General features: G+C 40.6%; 1 protein-coding gene across 15 annotated transcripts in view; it reads left to right on the forward strand.

Moving 5' to 3' along the window:
* Nucleotides 1-26,586, forward strand: part of ctnna2 (catenin (cadherin-associated protein), alpha 2) — a 375,732-nt gene that overhangs the window by 72,902 nt on the left and 276,244 nt on the right. For all 15 annotated transcript variants that reach the window (XM_037765886.1, XM_037765885.1, XM_037765887.1 and 12 more), the window contains one exon: nucleotides 859-1,125. In XM_037765886.1, the coding sequence (XP_037621814.1) occupies nucleotides 859-1,125 (267 nt within the window). The remainder of the gene's footprint in view (nucleotides 1-858; nucleotides 1,126-26,586) is intronic.

Below are 26,586 nucleotides of genomic sequence, written 5' to 3' on the forward strand. Positions count from 1 at the left end.
TAATACATACTGCCATATGATGTGATTGACAAGATGAAACTTTTTCATGTATGAGAAATTGGGTAATTGTAGCAGGAAAGGAACCGATTTTCAATCAATCATTGTACTAATAGTTGTGGGGTGATTTAAACAGCACTGACAGTTCCAACACATTCAAAATGGTTTATTTCATATTGATATTTCATGGTATTAGTTGTAGCTGATAGGCAATAAAAAGTGTACTTTGCAACATTTTAGCAAAACATAACTGAATATCACTGGATATGATTAGTTTTAGCTGAAATGCACATTAGGTAATGTATGCTAGAAATTCCTGTTTTTCAGTACCATTTGAAATGACTTCATCATATTACTGTAAATCAGCAAAATATTGGCATCAGTGCTTAATTTCCCCGGGAGGAGGAACATGAAAGTGTTAGAATATTTAACATGGCCCCCAGTGTGACAAAAAAGCTTTTAGAAGATTTTTCCTACAAGTATCATGTTGGCAAGAATCCATCCTGCTGAACCGTCCCAGAGCAAAACACTGAGCTGAATTCCATCCAGCTTCAGGGTTGCTGATCCGCTGACGCTGCCCTAACTTTGTGTGGTTGGAACAATACCAATCCATCAGCTGGGACATGAACTTATGTTTTGACAGGAAATGTCTTGAAATGGGATCGGTTTATGCTCTGTTTGGCTCTATTGTGAATCAATGGTGTCATCAAAAGTCCTCCTTGTCCTCAAACATTTTGAGAAGTACACTCTTGCCGTTACATATATTGTATAGGATCTTTCTTAATTCTTTAATATTTTCTTTAATGACTGACTATAAGTGGTTATTTTGTACTCACTTGAGAACCTTTATCACCTTCTCAGGAACTGAAAGACCCCCAGTGTCGAGATGAGATGGCAGCTGCGCGTGGGGCCCTTAAGAAAAACGCCACCATGCTGTACACGGCCTCGCAGGCCTTCCTGCGCCACCCAGATGTGGCGGCCACACGTGCCAACCGAGACTACGTGTTCAAGCAAGTCCAGGAGGCCATAGGAGGCATTTCCAGCGCTGCTCAGGCCACCTCACCCACTGATGAGAAGCACGGCCACGCCGGCATCGGAGAACTGGCTGCTGCCCTCAATGAATTCGATGTAAGTCAGCAAACATTCTGTTCTTCTTTCAAATACGACACTTAGCACATACATATATTCAGACCCAACTTTTCTATTGTCTTAAAACTCACAGAAACAGTCTCCTGAATGAAGTAACTGCTTTTTTCACATATGATTTCTTCACATATGACACATGCTGCATGAATAAATCATAGCACCCTGTTCTTGAACATAAAATATAGCTTTGTTTACAGTAGGCACTTCAATGTGATCTGACATTTCCAGGTCTGATATATAAGATGGCTAGCTCTCCTTCTGTCGTATCCTTTTCCGACTATAACTCATAATATATGGGGAACCCTGCCTCCAAGACTTTACTCAAGAAGAATTAGAAATACTGGTGCATCAGGAGGAGTTCTTTTCCGCACCACTTTGTGAAGGCTGCCAGTGTAGCTGTAATTAATACATTTACATACTACTTATTTATCTGTCTGTCTATCTCTGACACTCATTTGTGCTCAAACAGAGTTTTCTCCTTAGACGTGATTCTCTGCTGCCATCTAGTGGTTATATATTGATGGTGAAATATTGGTGTGTTCAAAGCTGGTGGCTTTTTGCTGTTTAGGTGATCACGTCTCTACAGGTCAGGACTTTGAGGTGGTTTTGGATGTTGGATCAGGATCTGGAGCCCCTGCCGTTGTTCATTACAAACATCCTCATTAAAACGTGTTGTGGGTGCAAAAGTGTCTTGTAGGATAAAAAAACAGGAGTACTCTGAGGCCGCTGGGGGACACACCCAAGAACCACTGGTTCAGGGTGAAAGCAGTACTTAGATTTATGTATACATTTTTGTCAGGCATAGTTAACGCTTCAGCCTTTGTCATGCTTGATGAGACCCAGATTGTGTTTGCATGTAGATTTAAGACATTTAGCTGTAACATTCAGAGCAACCTTAAATTAATGCTGCACATTTCCATTTTAAGATCCCCAACATACCGCAGTATACAAACAATCTGTTTTATATCAGACACACACGGTCGATAGATTCAGTGAGTTACAGAGATGCAACAAATATCGCAGCATTTTCCATTCTTTAGCTACAAAATGAGGCTTCTTGTAACCCACTGCACCTTAGTGATATTTAATTTCCCCACTAGTCTAGGCGTGGCAGCAGAAGCAGTTTTACCTCTTTTAAGACTTATTCCACTAAATTATATGACTTGCTACACACTGCAACTGACGATTTTACTCACCGCGATCAATAGTTATTCATTTCTCTAAATCATCTCATCGGGATCTGACAACAGAATCAGATTGGCTATTTGTTACAAACCAAACTTTTATTGTTAAATATTGACAAATGCCACACAATCTGCTTACTTGAAGACAGCTGTACCTTACCTGGTTCTGTGGCAGCAAATACTTTACTCTGTTCTTCAGTTTTGCTCCTTTCTAGCTCCACTTTTACTTGATATTACTGAGCTGCTACTGAATAGTGTCTTTCAAATGCTAATATTTTGATTTAAGGAGTGAGGATGGACAGAACTAATCTATCTATGAACAATATTGATCTGTGTTTTAACATCAAACTAATCAATGCATATAATTAATGTTTGAGGAGCATTACAGTCAAACGTTGCATTCATTAGTAAACCTTGAATTTGATCCGAGATTTGCTACTGATGTTTCTACCTCGGGGACCTCAATATATCCACAAGCAGGGACATTTTCATTAAAGTTTCTTTTTCAAGTTATTTATGGAGATTATTATTCATGCAAATAGCATGGACAAGGAAGTAGGTGTGCTGCAGCAGCTCCTAAAACAAACAACCATCAATTGATAAAGTGTAAACTTAGTGTTTGTGTTTTCCCCTTTCTTCCTGGGATACAGGCTGTATGTGAAGTACTCAAGTAGGCTGTTTGTGGTGGGAAAGAGGCTTGCTTTTTATATCTGTTTACTATCATATGCATTAGTCCATTATTCCATGTGATGTACACTCTATTGCGCACGACATGTGAGAGTGAGAGATAGTGAGAGAGAGACACAGACACACACCGCAGACAGAAGTGTAGACTGCAAACAAAACCTTTCTTTCATCATGAAGCCCAGTGTTACTGAGCAGTTCTCAGCTTTTTCAGTGAAGTGAACTACAATGCAGATTGAAGTCTCTACTAACAGCGACAGAGCGACTGAACGGGTCCAGCGCGGGTTGAATGCACATCAGCAGGTCCGCGTTATATACAGTACATCTGGTGTAAAAAAAATGTCTGTATCGTCACTGCGCTGCATTTTTATGATTTTTATGGTAATCTGGTCACATCTCTCGTTCAGGCGCCGTGTCAATCCCTCTTCCTCTCTTTGCATTTCTTGTACTCATAGAACTTATCTTTGCCGTGGCGGCCCTAATTGCATTTGGGGATAGTTTTAGCAGCGGCGCTGTGCCGCTGTTGAATGCATATGGGGGAAACATTGTTTGAATCGGGCAACATACAACTGATCCGAAATCAGCAACTATAGGAAGAACTTGACCAGGTCTCAAAAGCCGAGCCTGAGACCGAGACAATTCTGAGTCCAACAAGGCACGAGTCCAAGACAAGTGCAAGACTTCAAAAAAGTGAGACCGGACTCAAGTACTACAGCCCTGTGTGGCGAACCCTGCCCTTTGCCTGTTTTTTTTTAGTTCGCTGTGTTTTTTCTGGGCGTTAACCTTTTATAAAATACTCTGATCGTACTCTGATCGCATCTGTAATTAGAGATGGGATGGGAACACATTTTTTTTATGATGAACAAACCTCAATTTGTATTTATTTTGAGGTAAATAATGTCACATGTACTAACTACTGTAATGTTGTGATCAATGACACAATTATCAAACAGTCAAAATACATGATCTTTATACATTCTTAAAAGATGTGATACTGTATACTCTAGTTGGAATTCACACATATTTATATAACTTAAGCTCAGTTTTAACCATAATCAGAGTAGCATACTTACTGTATACACTTTGACATATACTTCCTAGACACTGCAGAGTATACACTTATTAACTACAGTACTCAGTTTTTGTTTTTTTTATGGTGGAATGAATGCAGTCTGTGAAAAATGTGCTGTACTTCACAGTGCTGTTGATGTTTTCTGTCAGTGAGGTGGCCAGTTTACAGTATGTGAGTGACCCCTTGTGGTAATGTTTGGAAATTGCAAGTAGCTTCTATTTTTGACTTAATGTTGCTGCTATGAGGAGAAATGTCAGACCAGTAGGGTGAAACATAGACTCTGATATAATAGACAAACAACTAAGAGCTATGCTATGTTAAGGGCTTAGACACTTTGAGACAAGCACAATTCTAGTTTCTTCTGAACCTGTTAACCTGTTATTCTGCACCAGGCCGTGGCCTGTGGTAATCACATCGACTCAAAACAGAACGGCTTTTCAGAAAAACAAAAGACCTGCATAATTTGATTCTATTCGGCAGATAGTTAGACAGGCAGCAGTTAAATGAGACAAATTGCCCTTTGCTTAGCCCTCTGTGCTCGCCTGAAGCTGGTGCATGTTTAATTCCTGACTTACCACAGAGACACAGACCGGTCAGATCCTCTCAGAATAGTAATGACCTGATATACTGAGCTACGAGGCATCACGGCACTTGCAGGATTAGTGCGTGTGCATGACCGTGCTTGGGCTGCGTGTTTTTTTGCGCATGTTCTTTTTCAAGTTGTTTGGTGGTAAAGTACATGCACACATACAAACAATGGGGCATATAATGTGGGGTGTATGTTGTTGTAATGTAATGATACAATGGGGGCAGTTATACAGTGTTTTCCAGCTTTCACTTTCTCTCTTGTTTTTGTTCTTTCCATCCACACAAACCCGAGCGCACTCACATGCACGCTTGCTTTGTTTTCAGTAATGGAGTTCAGAGTTGGATGATTGCGTTTATCTGTTTTGGGGTGCTGCTCCCTGGCCTAAGTCAGCTTTGATCTGTTACTCATTCTTTGACTCTTCTGCAGTGGTTGGATGCATGGATGGCAGACCTGAGTACAGCACAGACAGTCTCAGATAAACACAGACTACCCAGGAAAAAAAGGCTTCTAATATTGGAGCTGGTTTCAGTTTTTTTGGTTTATTTTTTGTTAACAAGCTGTTGTATGACAGCCTGGTTGCATGAAAAGGTGCATGCATGACTAAGGATGCTTGATTATGACAAAAATCATATTATTATTTTGGTAACTATTGAGATTGAATACAATTACTCATTGACTGTGGAAACATCAGGCATTTAGAAAGAACATTTTGTAGCATTCCAAGCAAAAATACTATTCGAAAATCACTGGGAATTATTCGATTATTAATCGAATAATACCAAAAATGTATTTTGTTTCTGTCGGGTTTGAATGACGATATGCTCAGGTGCTGGAACAGCTGATCTACCTGCTGAAACTACTAGGGGCGCGGCGCACCTTGCACGCGGACACAACGTCGGGGTGCGTTCGCGGCGGTGCGGGGGGTCTGCCCAGGGAGGGTGGTCTGGTGCCAATGGGCCTGGCACTCCATTCTGAGCCTTAAACAAAGTGCGGCGGCCTCAAGCTGGTCGCCTGCTGTGCGCCTCCGGGTACCCAACTCTCCCTCCTCCTTTAGAGGGAGCACGGGGGTTTGTGGAAGCGGCACACACACACACACACACACACACACACGCACACACACACACACACACACACACACACACACACACACACACACACACCTGCGCTAACAGAAAAGAGTTGAATTGAACGTGCCACACACGTTTTACTGGTAGTAACGTTACTACCAGGCAGTGCCTGCAATGGTTAATACAAGGGAAATACAGTATATGTTTTTTAAGATGGGATGAATAGTCGCATAAAATATAGATATTTTTTTTATAAATAACGACTACTTCCCATGAGATCGGCTTATGTATGATGGTGTTCATTTAATTAATGGGCATAAATGAGTGGATGTGGATAAGTTGTTCCCTTTGCCAAACAGATGTCACCATTTTGACTATTGGTTTTGACTCCTTCATTCTCTATTCTGTCACAGTGTCTCTTACAGCCTCTTTTACTCAGACATTACAGGACATTTTGTCACACCAAAATGCAGATGTGTGTCTAAGCGATCACAATAATTTACATCAGTCTCACACTTACTGAGGAAGTAATCCTGATCACACTGTAAACAAGTATTCCTTTCTGGGTAGACTGAAGAAAAAGAACACAGAGTACCTTTCATCTCCATCTCAATGCCAAGAATGTGCAATCATCTGTAAAAACAGCACACCAACACAGACAAATCAGTGAGAATATAGATTGCCTGCTTTGTGGATTCTTTTCCATCTATAATTATGGAAAACATCCTCAGGACTGTGTATGTTTTTCAAGGAAGATTGAGGCTCATATGCCACTAAAATGAAAATGGCAAAGATGTTGAGCGCCTTGCCTCAACTGCTCCTGAACGTGTACAGTTCCGTGACAGAAAAGGTTAGACAAGAGTTTTAAATGCAGGGCACAGATGCGGGACTGAAAGGGCAGCTTATGAATAAGACAAGAAAGAGGGGGTGACCTCATCTGTACTTTTTTTTTTTACTGACACCCAGAATTAGTTTGGAATGAGTCAACTTTGGACACTGAGGTACACGATCTATTAAGAGAGAAAGGGGAGGTCAGCATCAGTTCAAAATCGCTCAATTTCAATGTCGTTTGGAATGAACCCCCTCCACCTTTTACCTTTAAGAGTTCCTCATCAAATATATTTCAAGGGCTTCTTTTCACAGTGCTGTGTACATGTTGGGAAAGTAAAAAAAAGTAAGAATATCATTTATAAGATGATATAATATTTCACTTTACCAATACTTTTCATTTTAACAGTCACTAATATTAGCCTGTTCTCACTCCCAGGGCGTCAAATACCGACGCTTTGTCGTGATCGTCGGTGTGTGATACCACAGTACAAGGCACCCTTGAGTGCCCTTGAGTGCCGGGCTCAAGGGTTTTCCATTAACTACAATGTAAACCCATCTGCAGCAACAGTAAATGCTTAGAGAAAGTGCTGTGGTGACTTAGTTTAGAGAGCGAATAGTGGATTGGTAGAATGGTGGGTTCACTTTCACTTTACAATCAGCTGATCGTTCGTGTCCCGTGTTCACAACGTTCAGTTACATTTTCACTGTACAAATGTAGGAGTTTGAAGCCCAACCATGTCGTTTTTTTCCTAAACCTAACTATAGTGGTTTTGTTGCCTAAACTTAAGCAAGTGTTTTTGTTTAATTCACAACGTTAAGCATGTGTTTACTGCGATCGAAAAGTGACTCTTAGAGGTCTGGCAAAGCGTCAATATGTGACAAGTTGGGATGAGAATGTGTTGCTAATATTGGACTGAAACTATTAGTTTGCTGTGGAAATGTCAATGGTTTCAAGGGATAACAATTGTGATAGAGGATTTTTCCTGGCTCAAAATATGGCAAACAGCCCATCCCACTGAACATTGATTTATGTATTAAAAGTTTGTGGCTGCAGATTTGCAAGACCTCATCAGCCTACTGTTCCTAAAGGAAGCATTGACTATATAACTATGAGTTGTTGAGCCAGTAAGTCAGTTGATGATGGCGGTGTTGACATTTGGTCCTCTTGTTACTTGAACTTGAACAGTTAGTTGTAAAATAGTGACAGGTCTCTCTTTCTACACCAATGTACCTCTTTTTATGCCTCTGCGCTGGCAACAGCCGTGGGCGGAGGCATTATGTTTTTGGGTTATACAGTTATACGTTCGGATCAGGAACGCCTGGAGGGAATTTCTCCAAATTTGGCACAGACGTCCACTTAGACTCAAGGATAATCTGAGATTTGAACTTAGATTTTGCTGGTCAAAGGTCAAGGTCGCTGCGACCTCACGTCCATCCCATTCTTGTGAACACGATATCTCAGGAAAGCCTTGAGGGAATTTCTTGTTTTCTAGGATGACCTGATTAGATTTTGGTGGTCAAAGGTCAAGGTCACTGTGACTTGTTTTGGAAAAGGCGGGACAAAATTTGAAGATGGACACTTTTTTAAATTCACTATGCGGGAAAATCCCTGTTATGTTGGAATGAAAGTCTTTATTTGGGGATCTGAGCTCAGTGGGAGGACAGATGGAGTCAGGGCCCTACGGGTATGTGGGTAAAGACACACTAGTGTAGCAACACACAGGCATAGATTTTTAGGTCACAGCACACATACACTGTGTAGCAATTCTATTAGATTTAAAAAGAAAACGAATACATATAGAGTAGTGGAGTTATGAATTAATCATAGCAAATATTGATATATTTGTTTTTTACCACATGCAAATGTAGAATGATCTGTTTCTGGCTCCTCTCTATCTGTGAGCATTTACATGCAGACAGGAAACAGACTGTAATAGTCTCCCTCTCACCTCCTAACTGCTGAGCACATTTTAATATGCAAAAGATCTCCCTTTGTCTCCCTGCCATTATCCCGCTTTGAGCCACCTTATCTTTGTGCAGTCAAAAGCAAGAAGCACCTGATGCAGCCTTTCAAAAATGGTGACTCTGTTGGTCTCTCCCGCTCTCTCACACTTATTTGAAGTGTCTTTCATAAAGGCATCAGCTCGTGAGCAGCAGCAAAGTAAGTACTTTAATAGCCTTTTTTTTTCATGAAGAAATACAAGATACACTATGACTCGGCTAATGTAACTGAGCTAAGAAAACCCCTGCCAGTACAAGCATAGGTGAAGATGGGTTTTCCTTTTATTCCTCTGCTGCTGCTGCCGTGTTCAATTAGATGAGCCAGGAAGAGTGGGGAGAAGATGGGAATGGTGTCTTTTAACATAATTGTGATTGCATCAAAATGATTACCCCCACCCTCAGCGCTCCTTCTTCTCAACCAGCAAATTAAATTAGCTTCTTTCTGAGCATGGCTGTACTATTCCATTGTATGAATTTGTAAGATTTTTTTCCTATTACTATGTCAATTTTGGCCCGGCGCTGTGTCCTTTGTGTGTCACATATGCTTTGGTTGGATCAATGCAAACAGGTGGTCAAAGGTGCAGCTGTTCAAATGCAAAAAAAGCTTCAGACTCCAAAGCACACAGTCTATATGTTCATACCATCACCGGTAGATGGCAGTGTTTAATTACTTTCAACACTTGTCCATCCTCTCCCTCTCTCTCTCTTTATTCCCCACCCTCTCTCTCTAGCTTTTCCATTTTTATCCTTTTTCCCTGCAAGTCCTTAGAAACAGAGATTTTCTGTCTGGCTCATTCTCCGCTCAGAGCAAGAGAGCCTGCGTCACCTTGTATGGTTTTTGTGCCATTAATGAGATGGAGGCTATCTTCTGACGCTGCGGCGGTCTGATGTATGCAGATCCTTGAGTTGAGCTTTGTCAAAGAGAATCCAGTATTAGAGTTCACCAGATACAGCCTTCCCAATTTGACCCCAGCAGCACACATCTGCCGGATAGCAACGTTTTCCTCTCTTCCACGCGCCTGCAAAGAGAGGATGACACAGTTAGCAGCCCCGTGCTGTACTCTTCCCTATCCCAGCCATGTTGTGTCATCACAACTCTCGTACACCTACAGCTATCTGACATAAAAACACAGTGAATGGTTCTCAGTTGATGTACTGTATACAAACACACACACACACACACGCACACGCACACACACACACACAAGCACTGGCGCACACATTTCATTCACACACAGTGCAGACGTGCATGCGCTGGCAGAGCATAGCTTTTGAGCCTGCGGCAGAGATCCAAGTCGCACTGGATCATTTTTACCACGTTTTTTGTTTCCATCTGCTTGTCCTCTACCTCTTTCCTCTTTTTTTTTCAGGGGGTTATTTACACAGCATCGTTCTTTCTCACTCCCCCCTCACCTCTCTGTCTTCTCTCCCCTCTCTCTCTCTCTCTCCCACCTTTCTCTCTTTGTTCGCATTGTCTGATGTGTCTTGAACCAACAGAGGTGTTTGAAATGCTTACATGCATACTCTGAGCCCATTTGGTAGCAGCATTGTATTTTCATGCAAAACTCCCCTCTATATATTGCAGGGGCTGTAGTCACGCTGCACAAGCATACGCCGGTCCTCTCTCTGCATACATTACAGGCAAACTATAACCGGATTTACTTGCTAGCTCAGGGAAAGTGTGCATGACAGCCAGCCCCTTTGAATCTCACTGTGGCAAGCATTGCTTCCAAAGCGTAAGTCGCTTCTTCGAAATGCTGCATGCGTCCATCTTTGCAGTGACAGGTAATTGACCATGTTTATGTTGATGGGATGATGCACTGAGACACCCCCTGAATTACAGCTGAGATGGGAATTCCAATAAACACCAAAGATATCAGCTGATTCTTTTTTGTGTGCAATATGTTTGTATATGAAGATAGACTTCTGCTTTTCTTTTTGGGGAGCTTTTTGTTTTTATTCTTCTCTTGCCAACAAGATGGATTTCTTTCTCTGGTGGTATGAGCAACATGCACGATAGATAGGCTCTCCATCGTTAGTGTGTGCACAGCGACTGCCCGGTGATGACCTTTTCGCGTGCTCCGTTTGTGCATGAGATGCCGCCCGAGCCCAACCTCAGAAGAAACATTGGCTAGAGAGCAACCCTGCTCTAATGTATGTAGATGTATTCCTAACTGAGGGATAGCTTTCTTGGTAATTGCTATATCAATCAGTGCACTCCTATCCTTGCTGTCTCATTTCAGACTCTCTCTCTTCTTTCTCTCCCGCTTCTTCCTCTTCCTCTCTCTGGGCACACGTGTGCTTGCTCAGACACACGCGCAGAGTCTGCCGCTCTTCTCCCCTCCGCATTGTCTCTCCTTCCCCGATTTGTTTCTCTCTCCTTGACTCACATTGATTCGCCGCTTGAACATGTGGGTGTTCAACACATTCCTCAGTTGCCTGTGAGAAACCGGCAGAGAGGAAAAGAGCACATCCCGAATCGTCGCACCCACCGATACGCGCCGGGGAAGGTCGGACACAAACATGCACAGATGCACAATTGTGTACAGATGCGCACAGACCCCGAGCATTAATAACAGCATCGAACAGCGATGCCAAAGTGGCAGCGTTATTGACAAGAACCCCGTTGAGTTCAATAAAACTCCACTCCCGCCGTCATTTTCACCTTGGCTGAGCCATGCGTTAGCCCAGAGGTACACCTCTAAATTACGACATCCTCTCCCTGCCAATTGAAACGCTGCCTCATTCTCCATGGATAGATGCACCTGTCAAGAGAAATATGAATAGGGGAAGTGAGCTGAAGTAATGGGACATGACCAGGGAGATAGAGAACTATTGGTTTGTTTGTGGCTGTACAGTAATTAGCCACTGCCTGTCTCGTCTTGATGGCAATAAGGCATGGGAGAGAGGCGAGGGAGTGGGATGGGTCATTGGTAAACAGGATTCAGAGATCCATACTAGTTCCAGTTGGTGCTTATAGCCTCGGGGTCCATTGTGATCAGCCTCTGTCTCTCACTCCCCGTCTTCCTTAATGCTCAGTTTGCAGCTTCCTGGAATTACTCAGCTCTTCTTGTTTATCCCCAGTTATAGATTTAGTCTTGTTAGATTAGACTGACTGATGTTCTGCCAAGGCACTTTGGCAGTTTGCATTTACATGTCTCGATGATGCACACAACACAGTGAAAGTACTTTAGGACATTTATCATAATACATCAGATGGTTTATCACAACAATGCATCCTCAGAGCATCCCCCAGACTTTTTTTTCGAGGTTGGCTTTAATTTATTTCTGTTAGTATTGCGTGTTATAAGCAAAATTCACACTGTTTTTCTTGGCTCACGTTCTCAGTTAGAAGGAAAGAAATGATTAACAGAGTGTTTAGAATATATTCTAACCACTCTCTCCATATATGGACGCACACCATAAATTAAACGGCAACAACAACCAATGTGAATTGGCTGCGACTTCCGACCTCTCTCAGCATAAAACTCTTGGGAGTTGATTTTCTGAGTAGGAGAAAGGACAAATTACTTTTTTTTTTTGAAGGTTTCCTCCCACACATACTCTTTCACTATCTCTGAACAATAATACGGCCATGCGCACGCATACACACACACAAGCACACAGAGTCCTGTTATGGAGGCTAGCTTTTCTGCAAAAGGGATATATCTGGCAGGGAACTCCTGGTGGATTTGAGACAAAAAACCTAACCAAAAGATTATAAATGAGCTGCTTGTCTGATTTTCACTCTCCATGTTGCTAAGCTTAGCTCCCTACCTCAAAGTCTGACTGTATAGAAAATGCAAAGGAGTTTCTTTTCTCTAGACACGATTCTACGAACATTCACTGGTGTAAACATTTTAGAAAACCTAAAAAAAAAACTAGAAATCAAAATCCTCTACAGAGTTTAGCTGCCAGGTGTCTGTAATTTGACATATATGTGCGTTCAGCATTGGATGGTGCGACTGCTAAGCATGTAGCGACCTTTTTAATTATGCTTAGTGGTATCCAGCAAGCATTCATTTAAACAAGACAGTGTTTTTTTTAATAGACTGATAAACCCGAGGCAAAGACGGGGTGTACAAGCTGTTAGGGGATGGATGAGTCCTCAACAGCTTGGACTGGAGATAGTGCCATCGCCTTAGGGATTTACAGACATTCAAGAAATTTAATTCACAGGAGTTTAAGGAAGTAACACCTCAAGTCAGAGTTGGCTGACTTAAACTACCGACGTAAGTTCTGTAGATAAGTCAGGGAAGCTATTCATACTCAGCTAAGAGCTACAGTAACTAATTTGGGTTGCCAGATCAGGAAGCAATTAAAAGTTTTAGTGTGTTATGTTAAAGGACTTACTGTAAGGTCAATTGTTGACTGAATTGATAAACAGATAAATTAATGGATAGACATTAGGGCTGTGTATTGGCAAGAATCTGGCGATATCACAATACAGGGGTTACGATTCAATATAGTAATATACAGTAAGCAAGGCGATATATTGTTATTTATTAGATAAATTTAAGAAAAATGTCATAGTATAAAGAACACACTGCCATATGCATAACATTTGTGCAAATAAAGTTAACTTTTTTTATGCAATCAGAACAGTGGGATCTGCATTTGCACTGATCACAGTCCCTGTAACATCCAGCATCGTAACACTACTTTGAGACGGCACATACACTGAGAGGGTGCATATCTTTTCAAATGAAATAAAGTATTCACTGAGTTCATCTTTGCATGTACTCTATTAATTAAAAATTGATACAGTGTTTTTGAGAATTGATGCAGTATCACAAAACATATTTTATTTTTTCAATATTTTCTTACAACTCTAATACATATATATATATATATAGTGTCTGCTTATTAAAAATCAGTTCTCTTCACCGGAGCTGAAGTTGAAGCAGCCACAAGAAGTCCTGACTTTGAATTAATCACACACCATCAATTGTGTGCTACTTTATTCCCCTGATGCACTGGGCTTGATTTTTTTTCCGGTTCACCTCAACTTTGAGCAGTTATGAAAAATACTTAAGCAGCTCAGCTAGGAAAAAAACACAACCATCAAGGGGAAACCAACCAATAGCCAAGACTGCATGTTTGAATAGTGCAGCACTTAGAAACTCTCTAATTTCCCCCTGTGGCTTCCAGAACGGAAGAGATGCCCGTATCCCTGATCTATGTTTGGAAGAAGCACTAATGCACCAGTGAAGTTGCTTAGATGAGTGTAGCTTTGTTGGCAGGCCAATTTAGCTGTCATTTTGAGATAATGTAGTGTTCTGTGGCAGTAAGTACATCCGCGTGGAGCGATGATCCAGAGCCCAGCTTCCCCAGATCCTAACCCAAGCCAGTTCCTCTCCTCCGGTTCGTTTTTTTGTTTTCCAACTCTTAAGAAAAAAAACAAAAATACATTTTGAGACTAAAAGTTGGTCCTAGTTATATGAACGTGTGAACATTTTTAATATGATTTTTAAAGCAGTCTTCTTCATCAGATGAAAACACAACTAAAAAACATTAACCTCCCTGAAGGACAAAGAGGTGCTCCCGTTACCGAGACGTCAAGTTCTCATTAAACTGATGTTTTGATCATCTCAAGGTTTAACACGGCGGGTTCAGGAGGTATTTTCTTTTCAACTCACGAGTTGAAGAGGATAAAATACTCCTTGAATGATAACTTGGTTATGCTTTTGTCTGATGAATGCTCTCCTCTCATCAGCACAGCTTTCATTGTCAAGACTTCCTTTCGCAGCAATGAAATTGACTGCTCTCTTTCATGCTCCTGCTTTGCTGGCATTATGTCTTCATCTTGTTAGTTCCACGTCTTTTCCCTTTATCCCTGTTCCGGTCTTTTAAATCTCGTACTGTAATGGTGCCTACTAAAGCATCCGCAGTATGTATCGCCATTGTGTGCACGTTGTTCTCTCACTGTCAGCCTCAGTGGCATCCAAGAGCAAATACGTTTTGGCTGAAGGTTGCGAGCTTCTTCTGTATCCTTCAAAAGCTGCAGCAGTTAAATAGGAAACTTTCTGAAAATGATTCTGCCTTCGTTGCCAAGATCCCTGGCTGCCTGTTCCCCATCCCCATTGCCTCTCCACACAGAGGTAAATACCCAGTTGCATATTCACCAGTGGCTGCCCTGCTGATACATCCCTTCTCATTTAGCAAATCATGTGAAACCCAAACAAACGATTGAACATCAAACAAATGACTGCAAGTCTTGAGTTAAAGACCATGATGTAATCTGCCCTGTGTGAAAACAGTGTGCGGTTTCACTGATCTAAAGCTTTTCATGCTTTGCGAATAAGAAAGCGAGTGATGTAGAAAATATTACTTGCAAATTCACTGCCAGCCTTGGTCTTTTGTGCTGCCTGTGCGTCAAACCCTTAATTCTATTAAATGCAAAGTTCAGTGAGGTGTCGTGGTAGCTCAGTCTGGCAGTACAAATGACATGGCCATGTTTCATGCTGTGCTGCTGCCTCGCTGTGTGCTATTTCAACATTTGTTCTTCACCGTTCTATCAAAGTGCATTTAATTTGTAAAGGAAGCTGACAGCTCTTCTAAAATGAACGTCAGGGAATCACATAAGCACCCATGAAAACAAACAATTAATAAATGAGCCAGAGTTGGAAGGTTGATTTGAATTCTTTGTTTGTGGGCAGATGTTAAATGTGCCCTGTGGAGTTTTTTTTATACACAAACATAACTTATGTTTACATCCATTGTTTCTCACTATAACACATTGTGTGTATCCTTAAGGTCTAACAAAAGCGTTGAATGCATTTTCCTTCCTCATAAAATATGTGCTAACCTGGTGTTTCCAGGTATTTTTTAATCTTGCATTGTTTATATCCATGTTAACTATCTAGCAGTCTTCTTTGCTGGTGCCTTGCGGTGTTGCTTGGTGCAGTAAAGCCACCTCTAAATCAGTGGAATAGCGTAAAACAATTAGCAGGACTGTGTCTTATGTCGATCACACGTGCGTCCTTGTGTGCATGCAGGAGACAAACAAAACAGGGACCCACATAAAAACTGCTCCATACTGATCAAAAACTCCACAGCATAACCTCAAAAGCCACCCTAAAATCAAATTAAATGGCATTTGTTATAGAAAGCTACAGAATTCATATGGTTAATTCAATATTACTGTATAAAAGAGCAACAGACAGCATGTATTGGACATAGCACGCACCAATAGCAAAACAGAGATAAAGAGACAAAAAGAGTAAGAGGAAAGCTGGATATGCTGCTGGTCAGAGATTAGATTCAGCAAAGGAGAGCAGGAGATGCAATAAAGAAAGAAGGGCAGAGGGATCAAACAATCATGCACTTTTGATCTGTTGTCACCCGTCTGATCTGTCACTCACAGCTTCGACTGTATTGTGAAGGAGAAGTAAGTTCTCTGATGTGAAGAATACGGGCCGAGTGATGAACAGATACTTTCTTTTTTCTTTTTTTAAATATATGATTTCTGTATCCCACCACTTAAATGTCACATCCCACATGGCATACACTAGTAACACTTAAAATACAATCTTCTGACATTTGACTTCCCTGTGCCAAAGAAAGAAAATATACTCTATTTAACATATATTTTAAGTATTTTTTAGGGCTATCAATCAATTAAAATATTTAATTGCGATTAATTGCATGATTATTGAACATTATTTAACCTACGTCTCTAGTATGACATGGTTGGTATCAATGGATTCTTAAGGTTTATAGTTTCATATGATGCCAGTGTCTTCACTCTAGCTTTAGAACTAAGCCCGCTACGACCTCCGAAAGATTGATTTTGTTAATGCGTTAAAGAAATTAGTGGCGTTAACGTGTTATTATCACGTTAACTTTGACAGCCCTAGTATTTTTATTTCTTTGCTGAGGTGGGGGAATGTTGTATAACACGTTTTGCAACTGAAATCCCAAGGTAAGATAGAAAAGTCAGAAGTCAAGTCTAAATCTCTAAGAAAATGATACCAATAGTGATGACAAAAAACTTGTAATAGTGAAGTATGGACTAATGAGTCTACACCTCTAGCACAACAGTTGGGTCTTCTCAGCATCTGTAACATAAACACACAAGATTGTTGTCAAATTTATCTAAACAAAATGACTTGTTCTACTGCTCTCATTAAGAACAGAAAGGGACAGACAAACAAACAAAATAAATTACAGTTATTTTAAAACTATTTTAGACATTTCTGTTTATTCTGACTTCAATAAAGGGCAACCATACTCAGACAAGGTTAATGCAGCTTTCCCCTTACAGTATTAATTTAATAGAATTATTACTACCTATATGTTAGCATGACATTGTATCTGTCATCAAACACTCAGAAAATACAAGCCTAAAACCATTTCAACGACAACGAAGAAAAACCTTACTGTTGTTCCTTTTTGGACTGTCTGCATGACTTCTCCTTGTGCATGACCTCTCAGTTAGGTCACATCCCATGATAAACACAATAAAGTCAGACATTCAGGTCATTCTGTGGACTTAACCCTGAGAGGCTCTGCAGCACAAAGGACGGTTGTAATGGATTATTGGGGTTAAGACACTGAATGATCAACTTTTTATCACCTTTAAATAAAGTTATATAATAAAGTTTTAGTTGATAGTTCAGTTTAAGTTGGAGTTGTTTACAATCTGTCTGAGGTTTGCACTTTTTCGGGTTTTTTTTCTATCTAGTATCTACAATGACAAGGATGAGTACAATGTTACACAGACCTTTAGCTGCATTGACCAACACAATAACAATACATCCCAGGTTGGGAAAAATACAGTATGTAAACTTCCCTTTGCTTTTCTTCAGCCTATACAGTAGAAACAGGCCCTCGAGATTTTTTCTATAGAGGCAATGCTTTTGTGAGGTCGCAGTCAGAAGCCATTGTGTGGAGTGCTGATTTGAGAACAGCTGATTTGTAGAAAAGGGAAAGAGTGAAGGGTGCTGGGTCATTGGGAGGGACGGAGGTAATGTCGAGCAGAATGATTTCCATTGAAGGGGTGGAAGTGAGTGTGGTTCGGGGTTATCATTTTGCTAGACAGAATTTGAAGAAGCAGAAAATGAAATGAGAACTGTATTCATATTCAAATTAAGTCCCCATGTCCCTGCACGGTTTTCAATTATGGGAGATATGTATATTTATGTGTGCTGGACAGGGCCGCTCGATGCTTTTGCGAGCTGGAGCATCACAAGTATCTGATGTGTTATTCTGCTGACAGTCTGAGGCCTGTATTTGTGTTGTTGGCCAGTCGGATGAAGAATATGCACATTAAAAATATATATGATACATACATATCTGTGATGCAGATTCACATGAACGGGAGCAGGAAGGACAGCTGGCAAAAGAAAAATTGCTGATGTGTGAATGCGTAAATTAACTGACTTATTAATTTAACGGGACACTCAAAAGTCAGATATAGTCGTCTGGATGGGGCAGTGCTATACATAGCTTTCAGAAGTATAATGGATGAGATAATTACATTTGATTAGGCCCTTTGAAAGCAATGTGGCATATATGACTATTTCAGCCTTCTTTCAGCTGCGTCCGTGTGAAACGGACTTGAGAGCAAGTAAAAATATGAATATAAAAACATAATTCAAAGTGGGAAGCACCCACAGCATAAAGCCAGCTGTCCTTTCTGCACTTGGCAGTTTAAACTGTGTTGTTTTTAGCCTGGATTATGACTTAAACGTCTTCGTATTTGTGTAATATCATCATACGATTCGCACACTGAGCTCTGATTGGTCAGTAGGCGGTGCTTTCATATGAGTTGATCTCTTATCTGGAACATAACCTGCTCCGGAGCAAGTTAGGTGTTCAGCATAAGTTACCATGGTGATCTTCCCCGGTAAGGAGTGAACTACCGTCGTAGGACGGAAAACTAAGGGTTAACCCTGAAGTTACCTCACTAACCCCAAATCCTGCTTCGTAGTACAGGTCCCAGGAGACATTTTGTCCATGCATCAGTAGCTGAATGTGATGAAAAATAAGGTCCCGTGACCAAGAGACTCATGAAAAGTGATACAAATCTGTCAGATGAAGAATCAGACAGCATCGGAAATGATTTCATCTGTTCTCATCTGTGTTCCCTCTCTCACTGCCAGCCCACCAGGAAAAGTTCTAGTGCTCCAGATAGTCAGTCCGCCCCGGGGCGTGCTAGTAAAAACCTTGAGCCCTGACTCCTCTAACATGACTGTCAAAGACCTCTCTCTCCTCTCACTTCTGTTCTTTCCTGTTTTTACTCAGTTTCTCTTCAGTGCGGAAAATAACTGAACATGTGTATCACTCTCAGAAGCAAATCAAAGGAGAAACAAAAAATCTGAATAAATACAGTTTGATTTACTGTTTTACACATTTCTTTTTTTTCAATTCTTTATTTAGAGGATAGTTGAGAACATTTTGCCAACTACAAAGACATAGCCTTTCAGTTACAACAAGCACTTGCAGTCTGCAAAAAATGAAGAAAGTAAATAAAATGTATTTATATAGCGCTTTTCACAGACATACATGTACATCACAAAGTGCTTAACAAGATCATTATGCAAACATACAAGAAATAACTCATATAAAGATGTGGTGACCACACGGGCCACATTATTAATTGATTAATTAATGAATAAATAAAACACTGCATAGAGAAAAGTACATAATAAATACATAAAGTGCAAGCCTGGTACATGCAGGTTACATTCTGAAAAGAGGGATGTATAGCATCAAAGATGTTCATTAACATGTTGGGAGACAATCCAGTAATGTATTTTACTTAACACCGCAACAATGGATCTAGAAATGTGTCAACTCCATAAAATATGTGTTTTATATATTCTTTAAAAAAAATGCCCTTGAAATTATTGTCACTGGAACAAGTTTCTAAAAATTGTCTCCCTCAGAAAATGAGTATTCATATTCACAAATGTTGATAGCATATGATGTAGCATATCATTTTGTAGTATAGATTTGGGGTTTATCTTGGACTGCAGTATTTGTCTTATATCATTCTTAATATGGAATCAGTTGAGAATGTGGTTTGGGTTTCATCAGCAATTCCTAAATCCATCACTATGTTTAAAACTTAAACTTTATGACAATCACCATATACATACCGGTACATACATGGAATTTGACCTCTGCATTTAACCCATCTTAAGCATTTTAGGAGCAGTGAGCTGCTCTAAAGCGCTCGGGGAGCAGCTTAGGGTTCAGTGTCGCTCAAGGACACTTTGACATGGAGACAGTAGGAGTCGGGGATTGAACTGCCAACATTGCAATTAAAGGACTCCCACTCACCCACTGAGCTACAGCCGCCCCAAAAGTGTAAAATCCTTCCTAAGGTCTCAGTAACTATAGCTACTTTTAAACAAGTAATTTACTAAATCTGGCTGCACCAGCAAAATTTAAAGGAACGTCTTAAGGTGCTTTCACAAGCCAACATTTAGTCAGTTTTAATCAAACCCTGGTGTGGTTCATTTGGGCAGTTGTGAACACAGTAATCGTACTCTGGTGCGGACCAAAACAACCGGTCCGAGACCTCTTGCGAGAGACATATTCGACCCAGTTGCAAGAAGTGAACCAAAACACAGGGGATTCTGGGCTGCCAGTGTGGGCATTGTTGAGATGGACACAGGTCAACGACAGGTTAATATGAGTGGGAGAGGACTGACTTGGACTTCTGCAGAAATCCGATGTTTGCTTGACATCTGGGCCGAAGAGAACATCGAGAATATGCTAAATAAAGTCCACAAGAATAGTGACGTTTATAAAGTTATTCCAGATAAACTGAAGGGGAAGGGATTTGTGCGCACAGTACATCAGTGCAGTGTCAAAGTGAAAAAACTTAGACAGCAATATTTCAAGGTCCGCGATTCGCAGTGGCAGCTCTCGATATGAAAAAGATAAATTCGCTCCTTTGTTCACGCCCCTCAGCATATAATTTTCAAATATTTCACCCACAGGCCCTTTAAAGTGTAAAACATACACAGAAATAAATCAATCTTTGATGCCTTATCCCATAACTGTCCATCAGTAAAACACACAGTTGTGCTGCGGCAGGCTGCACTAAATGTAAAAGCCCTTGTTACTGTGTGTCTGCATGTCTGATAGCACAATAGGAGATACACGGTGTCATGGCAACACCTCTGGCCACGTAGACACGGTGTGCCTACTGTGTAACGTAATTTCCCCTGGTCACTGTGGACATTCAGACACCTTGCAGTATTGTGAATGGTCTTAATCTTCATTAAGACACAGGGGCGTCAGTCTGACTCACTGCTACAGAGCCAATGAAAGGGTCTACTCAAGCTCCCGCTGGGTAATTAGTAAAGTCCGTTTCTCCTCAGCTAGCCCCACAGAGCAAAGGGAAGGACAAAGAACCCTACATTTAAATGTTAATTGCATCTTTTTATCCCTGTGATTTATAATTACCTTTACTTTTTTCCATACCTGCAGTAAACAGTGGTTAATAAACGGGGATTAGCAGGTGAGCCATGATAACAATAATTATCCTCCCAAACCTCTGTAGTTAATATCTCAATTATTTTTTTTTTTATTTTTGGAGATGATGTGTGCATGTTGCTATTACTGTGAAAATGGGGAGGTAGCTAGTTTGTAGTCCTTGAAAAAATGGGATCTCCTTGAGTTTTCCCGACATGTTCTTATAGCTTTGCTATTACTTTTCCTCATTCGCAACAGCTCCACTGGGTCTCACGGCCACAGGAATAAACTGCCATGTCATCCACTATCTCTGCACTGCTTTTCTGTGGCACCTATACAGTATACAGTGCAAGGAGTCAGGCTTCAACATCTGCCTGTTTCGTGAGCTGTGCAGCTGGAGGCAGGAGGACATTATACCTGACGTCCCCCCTCCACTCCATGATCATGCAATCCCCTCAAATGTCCCTCTCATTACGGTGTTGACAGTCACAGCCTGGAGTTAATACCAGCACAGAGAGGCCCCCCTGGCTGATGGGATAGTGTCACTGTAGTGTGTAATATAAAGATCTTCATATAAGAAAGGATAGCTCTGGAACAACTTTATATGTATTCCCACTAGTTAATGTGTGAAGAGCACTCAGGTGTTCTTTTGCGAGCGGGTTTGGAGAAAAATATCTGTCACACCTGATGATGAGATAACAGAAAATGAAATATTGCATTACTATATATATATATATATTTTTCTTTTCTCACTGCTCTTGAAGGTAGTAGGTGGCTGGCAGGTATATAGCACTATCAGTACTTTCACTTGGTGACATTTTGGCCGCGGCTAAACTGTGAAGGCCACTGTCACAGGTATTTAGAGATTGCTTCTGAGAGCGAGATTTCTGTCTGTAACAAAACTCTTATGGATAACAGCGACTCACTAAACCCGGGGCTAGAGGTCAGTTAATCGCCACTTCTCCTCGAGCACTGTTGCCGAATGCTCAGAAAGACTGATTGATGTGCGGTTGTCGTCCCTGTGCTTCGTCACTTTTTGTTTTGTTTGCTGCGGAAGGCAAACATAATAATCACTGCCACTCCTAACAATGAGTCTCTCTTAGGGACATAAAACCTGTAGATTGGTACCAGTGTCTCAGTGAATAGCTGTTATACCTTTTGTCTTCTGTGAGGCTTCTATTAATTGCCTTCTGGTAAACATCTGAAGTTTTTTGTACCCAACAACTTGCTATAGTTTTTACAAAATAAAAAAAAAACAGCACTGGCTAGGGAAAAAAAAAACCCTGCTGAGATCTAAATAAGTCTGTCTTGAGATATATTTACCATATAGGCTGTGTTCACAGAGAGATTCAAGTAAATGCCTGTGAGGCATTTTTTGACAGAGGGGTGTACGCATGAGCAGAGAAAATGTAATGCACAATTAATATTTTGATGTTGGAATATTTTTCACGGCACAACAGTAAACAGATCGGCTCATTATACATCCAAGGTAGCAATGGTGGTCATTCAGACAGACAGTCTGTAGATTTACAGGATGGACAGATATTTGGCAAAAGAAAAACAGACAATGCTTCAGAGACGAAGAAGAGAACACGCTCATCTGACAAAAATCAAAAGAAAATATAACTTAGTACGGCTGCATCGAGCAGTTTCATTCATAACGATGCCATTCTAATAAATATTAAACCTACAGAAACATTAGCCTACCTTCCTCCTTCTCTTCCCTCCTCTCTCTCAAACACACACACAGAGCAAGCAACGCGGCGCTCCATCCGTCTGTGTAATTGTCTCAGTCCAAAAGTAAAAATGTATTGAAACAAGAGAGATCGTAATTATTTCCAAAATTCCCTACATGTTTTTATCTAATGAAATGTTCTGCTTCAGTCCATGTTTTTTAGCGTTCAGCCTTTCAGAAACAACAGTTTCACTGCAGTTAAAAACAGTTTTCTCTCTAGCAGCAATCCAACAACACCATAAATTACATTTATATAAATGTAAATAATTATGAAGGCGGTCGGAGCTGAAGAGAGACCTGGGTGTAGTTTATGTCTGAAAAATCTGGCAGCTGACAGTATGAAACATTACATTCCAGCCACGTCAATAAAAAAAAAGGTGGTTTGATAAAGTTGAACCCTCATCCTACCAACCTATTTAACCTACTAGGACTACCGACTGAATAAACTATAAGAAACAAACATCAAATGTTAACTTATTTCTTGTCAAAACATTACTAGTTATATAATTAATGTCATCTGAAGAAAAACAACAGATTATTATTATTATTATTTTAGGAAAGTTACAGATAATATGCATATTGTGTAAAACGAAAATAGACCCAAGCACATGAGTACATCTGTGTCTGTCTCCTTCACAATGACTGACAAAGTGCTCCTACCCCCCTTAATAGTGTGTGATACTTTAAATTGGGACCCATGGCAAACATTTTATCCATATATTCTATTTTAAATATAGGCTGCAATGGGGGGGGGGCTTATGTAATCATTACCTCTTACCTTTGCAGAAACACTTGCCATCATTAATCATATATTTAAATGTGTTTCCCACATCGACATACATCAGTTTGGCTTCCTGTCCCAATTTTTGTGATGATTTTTGAGAAATGTGTTGTTGTTTTCTGCAACTTGCCAAGACGTCATTATCTCCATATTAACTGGACTCCCAGGTGTAACGGAACAGACTGACTTCCAGCAACATCGATTCCACCTATCTCCTGAACACATCAAAAAAAGATTAGTCGGGGAGATGGCAGGTGCGCCTTTGCTGATGACCCCCAGTATGTGTCCTCTTTTGAAACAACTGGACACATGCTGTCAAATTGCCATCTGTAGGATTTGCTCCTGCTTGTTTGGCAGCTTCCACCTGCAGGATCATAACAACACTGCTGATTACCATTAGACTGGTGCATCATTAAATGAGACACGCGAAAACCTGCATACCGCGGCTTAGTGAACTCAGCGACCCTGTGACAATTTACCTGCAGTTTGACTGTCATAGTGTTGTAATTCTAGCTGTCTTGACATTATACAATGATCCTCAGTTAATTGCGTAGTTTGGCAGCAGTGTTTTTAGTTTTTCAAGGCTATCACCGTTCAATCAGATGCATTTACGGAAATAGACAGTGAAGAGACATTTCCACAATTAAGCTACAGATTGCTGTACTGAAATTAGGGCTGTCATTCAATTTAAATGTTTAATAATAATCACATGATTGTCCTTGATTAATCACAGCTATTTGATCTATTCAAAATGTACCTTAAAAGGAGATTTGTCAAGTATTTAATACTCTTATCAACATGAGAGTGGACAAATATGCTGCTTTATTCAAATGTATGTATATATGTATTATTGGAAATCAATTAACAACACAAAACAATGACAAATATTGTCCAGAAATCCTCACAGACACTACATTTAGCATACACATATATGCACAAAGCATAACATGGCAAACTCAAGTCCAACAGGCAACAACAGCTGTCAGTGTGTCAGTGTGCTGACTTGACTATGACTTGCCCCAAACTGCATGTGATTATCATAAAGTGGGTATGTCTGTAAAGGGGAGACTCGTGGGTACCCATAGAACCCATTTTCATTCACATATCTTCAGGAGAGGTCAAGGGACCACTTTTGAAAATGGTATTGACGTTTTTTTCTCGCCAAAATTTAGCGCAAGTTTGCAACGTTATTTAACCTCCTACCTGACAAGCTCGATGACATGGCAGGTTACCAATGATTCCTTAGTTTTTTCTAATTTCATATAATACTAGTATCTTCACTCTAGCTTTAAAACTGCACTGCATTAATGCCTTAAAGAAATTAGTGGCGTTAAAATTAATTTGCGATAGCCCTAATATAGACAGTGAAGAGACATTTCCACGCCTTAGCTTCTATTCAGTGTTGTACTGAAATCAAGGGAGACACCAAAACTGAATAAAATGCATTTCAATATTTTAAAGATTTTTGGCATTGACCCGTTGATTAAATCAGTATGTATCAGGATAAAGCCCTTCGAATTTCAGCCATTTCAGAGATCCCCCTATAGGGCACAATAGATGGGTCTATGCCACTGCTAGTGGTGCGGCGGTGCAGGGGGTAAAGTGACAGGTGTGATAACAGGTGAGGTCATTAAATACCCTTCAGCAAGGGTGATGACTGGTTGACAGACAACCTCATTAGCATAAACCAGTGAGTTCAGTGGATAATAACTGAGGAGCCCAGACCCGGTGTGATTAGGAAATTAGAATGATAATTGTCTGGCTGCTTGAACTTGCACTAAAAGCTTCATTTGACATGCAGTTTGCTCACTGGCCTTAATGGCTTTAACTTCAGGGGAACTCAGAGGGGTGGGTGCCTTAAGAGCAGTTTGTCATTTTGGAGTAGATGGGGAATGATGTTTTTAAAAAAAAAAACAGGGCTGAAGATGTAATTTAATAAAACAAAAACATCTTTCTGAGTATAGCAGCTGAAAAACCAAGGACCTTTCTGATATAAATATTCAATCATAACTGACATTTTAAGCCAAATACACATTTTTTGTCTCGTGTTGTTGAGATCAAAGGGTCAAAGGAAACGTTCCAATATCCCCATGCCATCACCCAATACAGTGAAATATTGTCTCTGTCTAGTGTGTCGTGCCAAACCTTGTTTCCGACCCAAAACCACCCCCACCCAAAGCTCCCCTGCAGCTTACTGTCGGTCCACACTGGCAGTGTAATGCCAGAGAGACTGGGCAGCGCTCCAACTACCATTACCTGGGCAGGCGGGGAGCCTTGTTGGCCTTATTATGCTACTGTACTGTATGATTTATGACTCTGTCTATGTGCATCTGCTACATTAATAAACATTCGGGCACACGCTCATAATTTAACCTACACAGCTTTGAATACAAGCTATATCACACCTTCAGTATCATGAGCATCACTGCTGAGGATCACATTAGTTTAGAGTACATAGTTTCGCTGATTGTCTTTTCATATGCTCATCAAATAGCACAGCCGTTCTTCATTTATTCAAAGATGTGTGACCTCCACTTGGTACTTAAGTGCGCCCGAGAAAATGAACAAAAAAGCAGCTTTTGTCTTAGTGTTTTATGATATAGTGTCTAAGCAGTTGTCATGGTAACAAAACCTAGATGCAGACAATGGATGGAGTCACTCTCTTATTTTCGTTTCCAGACATGTCATGGCAAATATGTCTGAGCCGGGCAAAAGGAAAAAAAAAAAAAAAAGATTGCTGTTCCATTGAAACTGCTGTGAATCGGGTCATCATTTTGTCTGCTTTTGCTGTTTCACTTTTTGAGCAAACGTATCAAGGCAAAAAACAGACAGGGGGGAAAGCAATGGGATGTCAAGTAGCGCAAACCTAGGGGGACGAGGGGAATGAGACAGTCGTAGCGTTACTGAAGAGGGAATGTTGACGGCTCGACTGATACAAACATTCAAACAACGTGCATTTGAATATTAGTTTCAGGCTTGTTTTGAGGAAGCAATGCCCACAGAGAACTAAATTTGTTGATGTTATGTAAAATGTTGATTACACTGAAAGTTATTTCTTTTTCCTCAT

This window comes from Sebastes umbrosus, chromosome 3 (assembly GCF_015220745.1).
Source record: "Sebastes umbrosus isolate fSebUmb1 chromosome 3, fSebUmb1.pri, whole genome shotgun sequence".
Classification (NCBI taxonomy): Eukaryota; Metazoa; Chordata; class Actinopteri; order Perciformes; family Sebastidae; genus Sebastes; species Sebastes umbrosus.